Source organism: Dermacentor andersoni, chromosome 4 (assembly GCF_023375885.2).
Source record: "Dermacentor andersoni chromosome 4, qqDerAnde1_hic_scaffold, whole genome shotgun sequence".
In the NCBI taxonomy this organism is placed as follows: domain Eukaryota; kingdom Metazoa; phylum Arthropoda; class Arachnida; order Ixodida; family Ixodidae; genus Dermacentor; species Dermacentor andersoni.
The window spans coordinates 29661914-29675274 of record NC_092817.1 but is presented as its reverse complement, the minus strand read 5'-3'; the positions used below and the strand labels follow the sequence as shown (position 1 = coordinate 29675274).

The following is a 13361-nucleotide window of genomic DNA, read 5'->3' as shown; positions in this document are numbered from 1 at the left end:
CCACGTTAAACAGAAAAGGGGACAGAACCGATCCTTGCGGCGTGCCTTTGCTGCCGAAGTGAATAATTGGCGACTGCAACCCTCCGATGGTAATGGTGGCCGTACCACCTGTAACGAAATTCTTCACGTAGTTCTATGTTCGATGTCCAACCTGAAGTTGTGCCAGTTGGTTCAGTATGGCCTCATCCGTGACGTTATTGAAGGCCTTGGTTAGGTCTGGCCCCAAGATGGCTCTGGTGTCCAGCCTGGAGCTTTTATCGACATCGATAATTTGATGCGCGATAAGCATCATTTAAACAGCTGATCTCTTTTTTTCTTATGTATCTTGTTTTCCTGCACGTAAATCAATAAACATTCAATATGTTGCAGACTTTGCATACTTGCTGCCCCTGTGTTCACCTTCAGCTTTAAAAGGAGTTGTGTATTGCACTTACTTCAGTGCATTGAATTTTTGTTTTTCCAGGTCGTAGCATATCACAGTATTGTAAGAAACTACTCAGATGTAAACACCCCTGCCTTTCCATGCTTCTCTCGCTACTTCCTGTAAATCGCGTGCAACAATGTGCAAACAGACAAACACCTTGTTTTTGCAAACAGCAGATAACAAATTAAACAAAAGCGAAACAAAATCATGCAGTAAAGTCAGTCGGATACATCCCTTCCTGTGAATGGTAGCCATCCTTTCAATTGCGGATGGTTCTTGCACGTCCACAGATATTGAAGTGTGTAGACGTATCCCGAGGCATAGGTCGTGCCTAAAAAACAGAGGCAAAGTGGCTAATTATACTGCGGTTACATGTATTACTCCGCAAACTCATATAACCATATCCTGTCATTAATGCTTCTTAAAAATAAGTATCATTAAGCTTGGAACATATACAAACACAGCATGGCACTTTTGTATCTTAATCTCCTTTTTTTTTTAGATTGTGAGATGGAGCTGCTAACTGATTTATTCCGTCATGTGATTTAATGGCATATGTGTGCAGACTCCTCAAAATTCTACTAAGCCTAGTTCATGCGGACTCAGACTTAGCGAATATTCTACGTAGCCAAGTTTGCTCTGACTAATGTTCACCAAAATTTTACTCGATCAGGCTCACAGAAACGTAGCCTCACGGGTGAGTCCAAGTCTTAGTGAGCTGGCGTTAGAGTGAGTTCAGCGAGCTATGCATACATTACACATGGCAATATAGTTTTGACCTGTACGGTGCATAAGCAAGCATTGCATAAGAACACATCCGTGTTGCACAGGATGACAATAAGGACAAAATTACACATTGCACTTAGTTTTATAGAATATGATTGATTGTTGTGAAAGGTTCACCTCATGCGGATTCCAGCAACTGCATTGGAGCGGTGCCATATTTTTTGCCCCTACTGCTGGCCATCTTGACCATTATTTGGTGGCGACATTTCGTAGATTTCAACACAAGGTTTAATAAATAACTGTGCTAATAAATGCTAATTCAATACGTTCGAGAATACCAGATTACATTGTAGCTTGAAGCTTAATTTCCTTGCACTTTCATATTTTGGTCGATTAATCTAGGTTGAAATGGCTTCAACTAGCATGCTATAGCATTGGTCAAATACAGGTTAACTATATGACTAGAACAACAGATGTGAATGCTTGTTTTAATTTTCAATTAAGGAACCATAACATCTGCTCCAGTTGTATAGGCTCTTGGTAATCACCTTAAGGTAATGTGCTGAAGGAGGTAGAAGCACACACGTCAACGAGATGGACCGACAGTTCCGACAGCTTCCTACTTCACGCTTGCCACTTTAAATACAAAATTCTAGCGCTATATTTTCTTATTAAGCAAACAAATGTACTCCTAACGACGTATTTATTATTTGTCATGGGGCTACGCCGCCGCACTACGTACTGCAGCATATTGATTTCTTTTTAAACAAAAGAAAGCTTTTTGGTACATATTCACAATATGCTCACAGCGCGAGGCTCAGGGCGAGAAAATAGAAGACGCCCATGTCTATAAGAATGCTGCGGTGCTACGTATGTGACCACAGCTACCCCCTAAAAAATTTGGTGTCGGCTTTCACGCCTTTCGAAATATTCAGAGAGGACGTCTATACATAATTACAGCACACGAGCAGCAATGGAGACAGCAAGTTAGCGCTACGGTTGAAGTTCACAACACTAATTGTATTCCAACTTCAGCAATCACACAAAAATCATTTGCGGCTTCCTTCAGGAGGCAGACGTGAGCTTTCGGGTTGTTGCTTGCTGCTGCGTTTGGTGCAAGCATATTGTTAGACGCAGGCACAGCTTACGCGCAGTTACCAGCAATATACAAACATAATTTCTTCAGAAGCTGACGCTCAACACGGGTAGCGCGATGGTCTCAGTGCGCTGACACGACGTCTTCGCTGCAGCCAGATTCCGAATACTGCATATGCGATGAGTGCAAGCTGAACGACGCGTACATAGTAGGCACATGGGAAAACAAAGAGAGCTGAACGACGATCTCCGAACAGCTCTGAACGACCGCCTTGTCTCCCCGCACTGAACGTCAGGAACCGCTGTTGCGCACTCCAAAACAAATCTATCAAAGACAAGCCAATTATATCACAACGTGTAGGTATTTTCATTACATATGAAAAATTATGCGGTGTATGCCGCAAGACCTGGAAGCAAGCAACAATGGGCGTCACACCCGTCGCGTCGTTGACATCGCAATCGCGTGAATCTCTCTAAACATCTCATTGCGACGCGTGCGATTTCCCCGATTTTTTTTTCGCTCCAGTCGCAGCATGTGAAACAGCCCAATATCGCACTTTACAGCGTCGCGAAGATTCAAGACGGGCGAACGCGAAACGCTCCCGCGGCCTTAACCACGCGAATATTTTAGCACAGCATTGAGCAAGACCTTGTAAACAAGTTTTCTGTGCTGCTGCAGTTGTAATAAATGATAAACATACATTAATGCATAAAAATATCTGAAAACAGCACTTCGAAAAGAAACTGACTCCAAATATTAACCTGATTCTTGTTTTTGTTTTTTTGCAAGTACAAGCTTTCTCATTTACAGTTGTCAACATGTGGCTCTTATGCCAGTTGTTTGTGCAAATTCCCCAACTATCGGAACTGTTCGGTTCGAAATTATTCGACCGTAATTACTATTCGCTCCTACTTTCGTTCGAACGGAGAAAAAGTTATATTGATCGAACAGAACTACACAAAGAGTCGTCTTTCTTTCACGTTCACGGCGTCCAGTCAATTGCGTTTATCTTTGCCACATAATAGCAAATGGTGGTGCAGGCGAAGGCCAAGAAACAAAGGGGGCGTTGTGCCACGCCAATCCAATTACATGTTTTTCACCAGTGCGAGCTGGCCCACCGCCTTTTGCCGGGTCTTTTCTCTATACCTGAAGTCAGTGACATACGCAGTGCGCGCAAGGGGCTTTTCGCAAGCGCTCTGTGTGTCCAGGAAAAAAGCTCGTCCCGTGCCGGCGAGCGTGCGACGCGTACCGCGCATACACTCGGTATGCGCGCCGCGAGCACACTCAGTGCGACCACTTTGCTGATATTGAATTCTCGCTGTCTTTCCTTGATCCTAGCCGGAAAGTCTCGCTTTGCCTCCTTTATCGTGCTCATTTTCCCGAAAGCGTATGTAGACATACTACGTTTAAAGAAAAACTTTACTTCAGGAGAGAGATAGAGAGAGAGAGCAAAGAAAGGAAAGACAGGGAGGTCAACCAGACGAGCACCGGTTTGCTACCCTACACTGCAGGTGGATGAAAGGGGACTAGAAAGAGGGAAAGACGGAGAAAGTGAACACTGAGTGCGCGTGGGAGGATGCACAGGGGCACTATGGCTGTGGCCGAACTCCATGGCCGTGTTCTCCCAGCCCACGCCCTCAACGTTCCTTACGAAGGCGAGGTCGAGTGTCGAGTCCCGCGTGACGGAGTTGCCGATGCGCGCGGGAAAAGCCTTGTCAGTGACCAGAGTGAGGTCCATCTCGTTGGCGTCTTGCCAGAGGTTGCGCCCCTTGGTGGTGTCGTTGACGTAACCCCAGATGCCGTACGGTGGGTTGAAGTCGCCGACAACGACTAAGGGCCGAGGGCCGGCCAAGTCGGTCACTTCCTTAAGGATGGTCTTAAACTGCTGGCGCGAGTCCCTGGAGTTGCTACAGATATTGAGGACGAACACGCTGTTTCTGCACTGATTCCACTGCGGCGCGTTGAGCACGATCTCAACCATGACATATTCGATTCTACCGCTCACCAGCTTAAGATCGTGGGTGAAATAAGTAAGCCTTTTATCGATCACGGTACAAATCCCGCGCCCCCCGGGCTGGCCCGACACGGCCCTATAGCCCTAGCCCTGGCGCGAGGCCGCGGAGACTAATACGAAAGACCTGAAAACAGGCACGTACCCAAGGGGGGGGTCCAACCCCCCCCCTGCCACCGAAATTAAGACGCATACCCCCCCCCCCCCCCCCCCGCACTCCCCGCCCACGCCACCATTTCTCACACACATTCCTAAAGCGCCGCCAAATCAATGTTGAGACTTGACAGCTATTCGGCGATCAACATTTTGCTGCCTTTTTCACTCCTTTTTGATGGCGGTAGTTATCGGCGTCTCCTTGGATGTGATGGCCAGTTTCCCCATCAATTCGGTGCCCGCGCGATTAACTCGAGATGCATTCAGTTGTTACTGTCTATTCAACGGTCACGCCCATCGTTGTTGCTTCGTAAGTTCAACCTTCTTCGTTTAGACTGATCCAGGGACCAGGAAAGGGATTCAGTTCGTGGTCAGCTGGTCTGTATGCACGTAGAACGAGTTGCGGCCAGAGAAAATGCCAATTGCGTTTAGCTTTTCTATTTGTTTTATTATTTCCTCGAGTGACGGCTCGCCGCGACGCTGACAGATCCACGGAACCATATACCCGTGATATGGGTTAGATAAGGTGGAAAATAAGATAATGCTAGATTGCATCCATCATCAATCCCTGCAATAACCTTGAAACTCATGGGCAATATGACTGTCACCTGTTAACTCGTCTGGTTTTTCTCTAATTGTACAGCTCTTTTCGTGCAAGATTGCCAACTGGAAACAAGAGTCACAAGGATTTGAGAAATTAAGCGATCTACTAAGGGAGAGAGCCATGGCAACAGCCAAACAGGAAGGAAAAGCAAAAATTAACAAATGTAGCCGTTGTTTATGAAAATATTCATGTATCAACATCTTTTTATTTAAGAAGGAAGTAGAGAAAACGCCGCCGGAAGTGGAGGACAATTCCGTGTGTTCTGAATGACGCTTCTACAGTTATCATTCGAGCCGCTTAACGTTGCCACTTCTCTGCTGTGCTTATATGTATGTTTTTCTAACCTTCCGCGGTGGGCGCAGTACGTGTAGAGTCGCAGATTCCTGCGCCATACGCGGTTGTACGTGACTGGCGGCCACGCATCGTTACGTAACTTCCCAAATAACAATAAGAGTCGGTTGTGGCACTTAACTTGTTAGAGCAGTAAACGAGGGACCCAAAAGAACTGTGATTGTTCTGCAAATATATATTTCTGTATATTTCTTCCAGAGATAATTCATAAAACGCTACTATAGTCGGATACAATTTAAGAGGAAGCTTTAGCTCGGGCCCAACTCCGAGGCGGCCTATTCAAATACACGTAAAACGTAAAAACGTTTTTCTGAGATAACCCCTGGACCAATTTTAATGAAATTTGTTGCATTTGAGAGAGGCAGTTAAATTCTAGTGACTGTATGAAGCGGAATTTTGATTTAGTGCCTTTCTTTAAAAGATTTTCAAATATTCGACAGTTTAAAATAAAATAGAAGCACGAAATTTACAAATCCATAGCTCTTCATCAAGGACAGAAGTCGCGGTTCTCTAAACGGCATCCATTACACCATTCAAAGCGGACAAATTCGATGTAGCATTTTACATTTTATGTGAATTTGGTACATTGTTTAGAAGGGTGTTGCAAAAGGTGTATTTCCATATGACTAAATTTTTTTAGATTCATATGTAACAAATCACTTTTGTCCGCTTTAAATGTGCTATTAAATGCAATTCTCAGAATTGGGATATTATTTTTCGTTGCCGAAAGACGGAGTTGTAAACTTGATAGTATCGTTTCATGAAAATTATCGATTTTTTATAATTTTAATAAACTATTAATGATATAAAGCAAAAGGTAGAAAACAACAACCACTAGAGTTTAAGTTTTTCTTTTAAATGCAACAAACCTCATCAAATTTGGTGCAGTTGTTGCTGAAAAAAACGAATTCGCCATTTACATGTATTTAGATAGGAGCACCCGAGCGTAAGCTTCCTCTTAAGTCTGCAATGAAGCCCCGCCCACGCCCTCATTACCACCAGCCACTGTTCCTCCGCGAGGCTGCAAATAATTCGTACTTCAAACCTCTTCTGTTAACCAAATAAAGCGGTAACTACAAAAATAAAATTATTAGCTCGTAAGTTTATACTTTTCCCCTCGCCTATTAAAATGGAATGGCGAATGCCTAATTCATTATTGAACTGAAATAATATGCTTGCTTCACTACAACTATTTGTTGTGAAGTTTCACTTCAGTTATCAGTGAAGTTTCATGAGTAAAACGGGTTCAGCAGTGAAATGAACTGCACGGCAGACTTTTGAAGACTGAAATGCTCACTCGATACATTTTGTCCATGTCTGTTGCACACCTCATTGTTTCCGCCGATGAAAAGGCTTTTGAAGGACAGCAGATACTCCGGAGGTATCAAGTACGGCGCCATCTTGAAACGGATGCATGATGACGATTTTGTTTGCTTCTGTCATTGGCTGGCGGAGTAGCACAACTCCACGCGGTCCGTGTGCCTTTGTTGCCAACTACTGCTTTTAAAGTTCTATTCTACTAAAGTAATCTTTATTTTACACTTTCGCTTCTTTACTTGTTCTTGGCCGTGTTCTTCCTGCGCTTCTTTCCTGTGCTAGTCCATTTGGCGTGGTTCTTTGTTTGCCAAGTAAAGGAGAGGTGTATCGCACAGGCGTACCTGTAAAATACACTTTATTTCATTTCTATTTTGTGGGTTTACGCGTTTTTATGGCGAATGGTGGGCGTTATTCACATTTGTACTAGTAAAGGTACCCCCCCTTATTTGCACAGAAAAGTTACCTTGGGTTGCCCCCCCCCCCCCGAAAAAAACTCCTGAGTGCGTGCATGCTGAAAAACTGCTGCAGAGGGCCTTTCTTGTTTGAATACCACCTGCAGCTCCATTGCCACGTGCAAAAACTTACTTTGGATCTATTCATTATTGCGCTGACCGGACGGACTACCGCCTAACGGGGCAGTTCGGGCTGCGCAAAGACTGGTACCTACTGTCGCCGCGCTGCTGGGATACTGAAGTCTAGCTTCCTTCAATATGGTGGGAACGGTTAGCAGCTGTACGACGGTGGTGGGTGAAGCCATTTGCGCCTCAATGGCGTCGATGCGATCTGTGAGAGCTCCGAGGCCGCTGTTGGGGTTCCCGAGTGTAACCTGAATTTGGCGAAAGCTATTGGTGAGGAAATTGACGCTAGCGGTGACCTGTTTTAGGCCGTCTGCCAGCGCATAATATGTCACGTTTACATCTTATAACATCACCTGAGGGATATCGCAATATTATAAACTATTCGGACATATGCTACTTATGGTGTGTTGTACGTGGTGATGTATAGATATATTTTGTTTATAAGAACGACAGAGAGGTCGACCTGAGCTAGTGCTGCTCTGCACTGGAGACACATGGCGGAAAATACACAAACACAAGGACACGTGTTTTTTTCTTGACATCTGTGATGCACTGTGTTATAGCTGTTCACACATTTTTTTTTTTTTTCTGTAGAGAATGCCTTGGTATATTTAATGAGCTGTTACGAAATAAACTTCAGTCACAAGTCAGCGCTTGTGGTTTCTGCTCTTCTGTTGTCGGTGTATATTTTTCGCCCCGTACTCATTACCATGAACACACACCAACTCGACGAGCTATCCATCTGGGTTATGTATGAGGCTGATAAACCGTACACAACTGATATGTTATTTTTATTTTTTATTATAGCATGATTTATAAGCTCAGGAAACTTACAAAATGAGCTGATATTTTCCCGCGTACTAGAAGATAATAACTATAATTGTCCGTTTTAGACGCGCTAATGTCTGCGCATATTGTTATGTATGAAAAACTGCGTCTAATTTTTAATTTTTTCTTCTCTTTCTTTCTTTTATTTTCCTAGTTACGGAGGTTAACATATTTTCAGACTTCGCGATTTCCGGGCAAGTTCACGGATTAAGCAAAAAAAAAGAAGAACGACCTACCGAGACTGCTTTATAAATTTTTGCCAGCTCATTTAATTGCAAGATGATTAACTTAAGTCGCTTTAGCGGCAGCCTGACGGGAGTATTAATTTTCTGCATTTCACATGCGTGTTTGAACCGAGAAGTTGTCACGCAGTTCCCTCGCCCGCCTAACGCTGTGCTTTCGCTATGGCGCAGCGCTGAGTTCCTGCCGGTTGACGCCGATCAAGGAGGAGAGCCAGGCTCGCGCCAACGGACCCGCAGACACGCTGCACCAGAGCCTGGGCGCCACGGGCAGCGGCGAGACCCTGTCGCACGTGTACCTGGTGTCCCCGAGGCCCAGCCCCGTCGAGAGGGACGAGGAAGACGAGGAGGACGAGGAAGAGGCGGAGGAAGAAGCTGCGCGCCAGCCGCCGGGCGCCGAGCGGCAGCTGCCGGTCGCCGAGGTGGTCAGCGAGAGCGTGTACAAGTGGACCATCTGACGGTACGCGGGACGGCGTCGCCGACGGGTTCAACGTTGACCGGGACATGTGGGGTCGCACCCGTCCGCAGCGCCGCGCTCTGCGGTGCGCCGCGAGAATATGAGTAATTTCTTTGTTTTTCCCCCAAATATCTGCGTGCTTCAATATGAATCCCGGTTAATGACAATAATGAGAACCTATTTGGCCAGCACAACCGCGGCGTGCGTGTGAGGAGTATTGTGGCATTGTGGTGATGACGAAGAACAAGCAGTGCTAAAGCTGTAAGTCACGAATCTGACTGTTTAGTGGGCGAATTTGTGTGGCCGGACAAAACAAGCGGCACTCAAAGCTGAAAGGTCGTCTAAATTTGATCGACAGGCCAAGTACGGCAATCATGATAAGTTATATAACATAGGATAACTTAGGATAATGATAGATAACTGAAAATGAAAGTAGAAGAAAAAATTTCACGTAGAAACTACTCTGGGCATTGTCTAAGTGTGCGTAAGCATTGTGCCACTTGTTCATCTCCAAGCAGCTCGGTTTCATTATCAATCTTATGAAACTTGGTTCGACCAGCGTAAACCGCTATCAACCTTCATGGGTCGTTGTCAAACTTATCGAACGCGATGCAACTCTTATCGGTCCTTATCAACCTGGATGTCCAGCGAAGCTGTTGCAAAACCACCCCTACAATTGCTGACGGAGGTATGCAATGCTTTATTGATGGTTCGGATGCTTGTTTTGAGCTCGTTCCTTATTGAAACGTATACTGTCCCGTGTGTTGTATGAGTGATTCCAATGAATGTATGCACTGTTCACTTCATTTTGCTGGGCGCTTGTAGCCTCTGCCTTACGTGGGTATGAGCCATTGCAGTTTTTTTCTTACGGGGATATGAGCCATTGTTTACGAGGGTATGAGCCATTGCATTCGTCTTACTTCACGGTCGGACAAATTTCTCGTTGGGTAGGCATAGAAATACTTACGCATTTAAAACAACTGGCCGCAGGTAGGATCCTGAACGACGTCTTCGCATTGCCCGTGTCATGCTCTTACCAAATACCCTACCGCGGCACTATTTTCCTATCCACTTTCTGGGGTATCTATGTTTATCTACTTGAACTAACCCTGGGATTGTAAGTCAACTCCACCACTCATCACGGCCTTGGCGGCGGATATATATAGTACGAAGAGGACACCAATGGGTCAGCTTCTAGTTGAAACTTGAAACGAAAGCGCAATCGGGCTTTGTCAGGAATTTACTTTTTATTTGCCAACAGTTTCAGAAGTGAAACTTTCATCATCAGGGCCACATATACAGTATGTCCCAACTATCAGGCACCAAGATTTTAAAATATGCAAAATGCCACATAGGATGGAAGCGAGGTAATGTTTGCCGTCGCTTTGAGATACTTGGATTATTATTCTTTCTTGCATTTTGCCTAATTACGTAATTAGTCGTAAGAAATAATGAACTTCTCAAATATTATGATTAGATAAAAACCGTCAAGGAGAAAATGGTAGAGCAACATGAAAAACTCATGATACAACTTTTTGTTGCTCAATACGTGCTACGTAAAATGTTTTTCCAAGTGTAAAAGAAGCCCGCAAATACACACAAAATTGCTACGCGACTGGCCGCTCGAGGCACTCTGCGTGTATTTTGCTTTCACGAAGTATATATATACACCAAGGATAGCATAGGGGACATTACTTTTACTTATTAGCTGAATTAAAGACAATGATAAATTAATGGAAATGAAAGTGGATGAAAAAAAAACTGGCTGCAGGTTGGATACGAACCTACGCCTTCGCATTACGCGTGCGATGCTCTTAATGGACCTCGGCGACCAGTTAGTTACCTTCATCCAACATGTTCACGTACACGTGACGCCTGCGGCAGAAAGGTGTTCCACATCCGCCGCCAAGACTTGTGAGTGGTGGCGCTGGCTAACAATCTCAGGATTAGTTATAGAATATAAACATACACATTGCAGCAGAAAGTGAATGGGGAAACAGCGCCGCGGTAGCTCACTAGGTAAGAGCATCTCATGCGTAATGCGAAGACATGGGTTCGTATCCCACCTGGGGCCAGTTGTTCTTCATCCCCTTTGATTTCCGTTATATATATATATATATATATATATATATATATATATATATATATATATATATATATATATATTTTTTTTTTAATTCAGTTCATAAATACAAATAATTTCCCCTATGCTATCCTTGGTGTCTTTGCTTATTGGTTTCTTATGATAGGACTAAAAATTGAGCCCCTCGGTTTTCTTATTCCGCGTTCATATACATATATATATATATATATATATATATATATATATATATATATCATGTACGTGCGTTTGTGTGAGTTCAAATTCATTTGTGCTACATACAGGATAGGAATAGTCGGTCCTATCATCAAGCTGGCTGAATTTTATAGTCAATTCCGTATAGCAAGATTGCATTTCTTATAACCACCTTGATGTCAGCCCTCAGCAAACGCTGATGCTCTGACGTTCCTTACAATATGCGCATAAGTTATACTTTTAGAGGCGCCGCATATATAATGGGAGGTTTAAATAAACAGTGTATTGTATGCTCACTGTTTCGTGTTGCTTTCTTTCCTGTTTTTTGTTGTAGTTTTTTGCATCGGCTAGCTCTTTTGCTTAACCTATATAATATCCATGTCTTTTTTGCATCCCCTACATTGCAAAACTATTTAAAGTATGTTCATTATCGTATCTCTTATTGTTCGCAGGCTGTTCCGGTGCTAGAGCACAGCCCCGAATCGAGAAGCGACTGGTAGAGCGGTGACAGCCGTCCAGCGAAAACAAAGATCACAATCATCAGCGGAAGCAAATGCCAAGAAATAACATCAAACGCAACACAAGTAGACTGACACGCCGTGCCTTAGATACTAATTCCTCGAAAGACAGGGTATCTAAAATCCCTGCCGACGAACTCCTGCCGAAGACTGCATGTCATCCTGCGAACCGCTGGTCAGCAGGCTCAGAAAATAGCGATGGGATCATCTTACTTGACAGCACGCGGCTTCGACAACCTCCTTGCTGTTCTTTGACTCATAAGAGTTTCTGTATAACAGCGTTCTTCAGTGATACCAGCATTGAAGTTGTTCTTCAGAATTCGGCCATCTTTCATCGTTGCGTTTTGGAAGCAATAAGAGCAGCTTCGTAGAGCTACAGATGTCCCGGAAATTACTTTTCGTGGCAATACTCGTATTGCCGCATGTGTCTGACAAAGGCAACGCAAAAGCTCGCAAATCTGAAATTTTTCGATCGGTCAGCTTGCTGCGTTTTCACGTCGATACTTCGGGACTCCTGAGAGTCGCATGACTGAGGATCTCTGACTGTGAACGTTCGCATGGAACAAGTTATAATATGTCGCATTGAGTGTTTCCATCTTCTCGTTTACAGCTGCCGAAAAGAATAAAAGTTTGCGTGTGAACAAGGTGGGCCAATCCCTGCCCCATAACTGTACAGATAAACCTCGCTCCCAGGTTGTCGCACAGGTGCTTTTTAAAAGCCCTGAAACACGCAGACGCCTGCTCTACGTATATCCCATTATTACTCGAAAGATGAACCAGTCGACTACCACAAGCGTAGTACTTCGTCTCTAATAACAGACTTGTGATGCGGGTTCGGGTGAAGTTGAACGACTCACCACTGATTCACTTTCGTTGTATGGTAGACAGTTTTAATGTCACGGGCGCGTTACTGTGTTGTACTGTGTAATCTGGGATCACGACGAGTAACAATAAAGTGAACGATGTTACCCCTTCATTCATTCCTGCCGTTTGTGTTTCCCTTGATGTCGTATCCCAAAAGTTACCCGTCGTGGTGACTTAGTGGCTTTGGTGTCGCGCTACTAAGCACGAGGTCGTGGATTCAGATCCCGGCCGCGGCGTCCGCATTTTGATGGGGGCGAAATGCAAGAATGCCCATGACCCGTGCGTTGGGGGCACGTTAAAGAACTCCTGAGAAGAGAAATGGACAACACGATCTCGGCGTTCGTGTTGTCCACTTCTCTTCTCTTTTGTCCTGTCTGCACGCTTCACCTTTTTGCATAATGAATCCTTACCAACTAGCTCAGCTTTCTGTCGTTCTAAAGAAACAGTGGTGCTTAATATTAATCCGCAGTCCCCTACTACGGCGTGCCTCATAATTAAATCGCGGTTTTGGCGCATAATGCAATCGCCCCAAAGGTTAATTTGTTCCTCGTTATAAAATGCGGCAGCACCACCAGCCTGTTCCGGCTGTAAGAAGTCTAACATCTTTGCATCTCTCCTGGCCGCGATAAACAGCGCCTACTAATCTCGACCACGTCATATCGCCTTGATTAAAGACTATCCTCAGTGGCAGTGATACTTCAACCGTGGCCACATGCAGCGCAAGGTCAGAAAGCGACACGTGCACTGCTGCAGTTCCTGAAGTCTGCAAGCGTCAGTGACTACGTGCAGTCTACGTTGGCCACAGCGGGTGCAGAACGTGCGGGCAAACGCCCCTTCCAGGAACGATAGCTTGAAAGCAGTCGCGAAGAAGCATCTGATCGCGGTAACATCTTTGGGGA

General features: G+C 44.7%; 1 protein-coding gene across 4 annotated transcripts in view; it reads left to right on the top strand.

Annotated features, from left to right (window-relative positions):
* The window catches only part of LOC126536840 (uncharacterized), a 271240-nt gene extending 258662 nt beyond the window's left edge, over window positions 1-12578 (top strand). For all 4 annotated transcript variants that reach the window (XM_055073552.1, XM_050183850.2, XM_050183849.2 and 1 more), the window contains exons 8-9: window positions 8502-8787; window positions 11533-12578. In XM_055073552.1, coding sequence (XP_054929527.1) covers window positions 8502-8785 — 284 coding nt within the window. In that variant the 3' untranslated portion in view covers window positions 8786-8787; window positions 11533-12578. The remainder of the gene's footprint in view (window positions 1-8501; window positions 8788-11532) is intronic.
* Window positions 12579-13361: the final 783 nt, after the last annotated feature.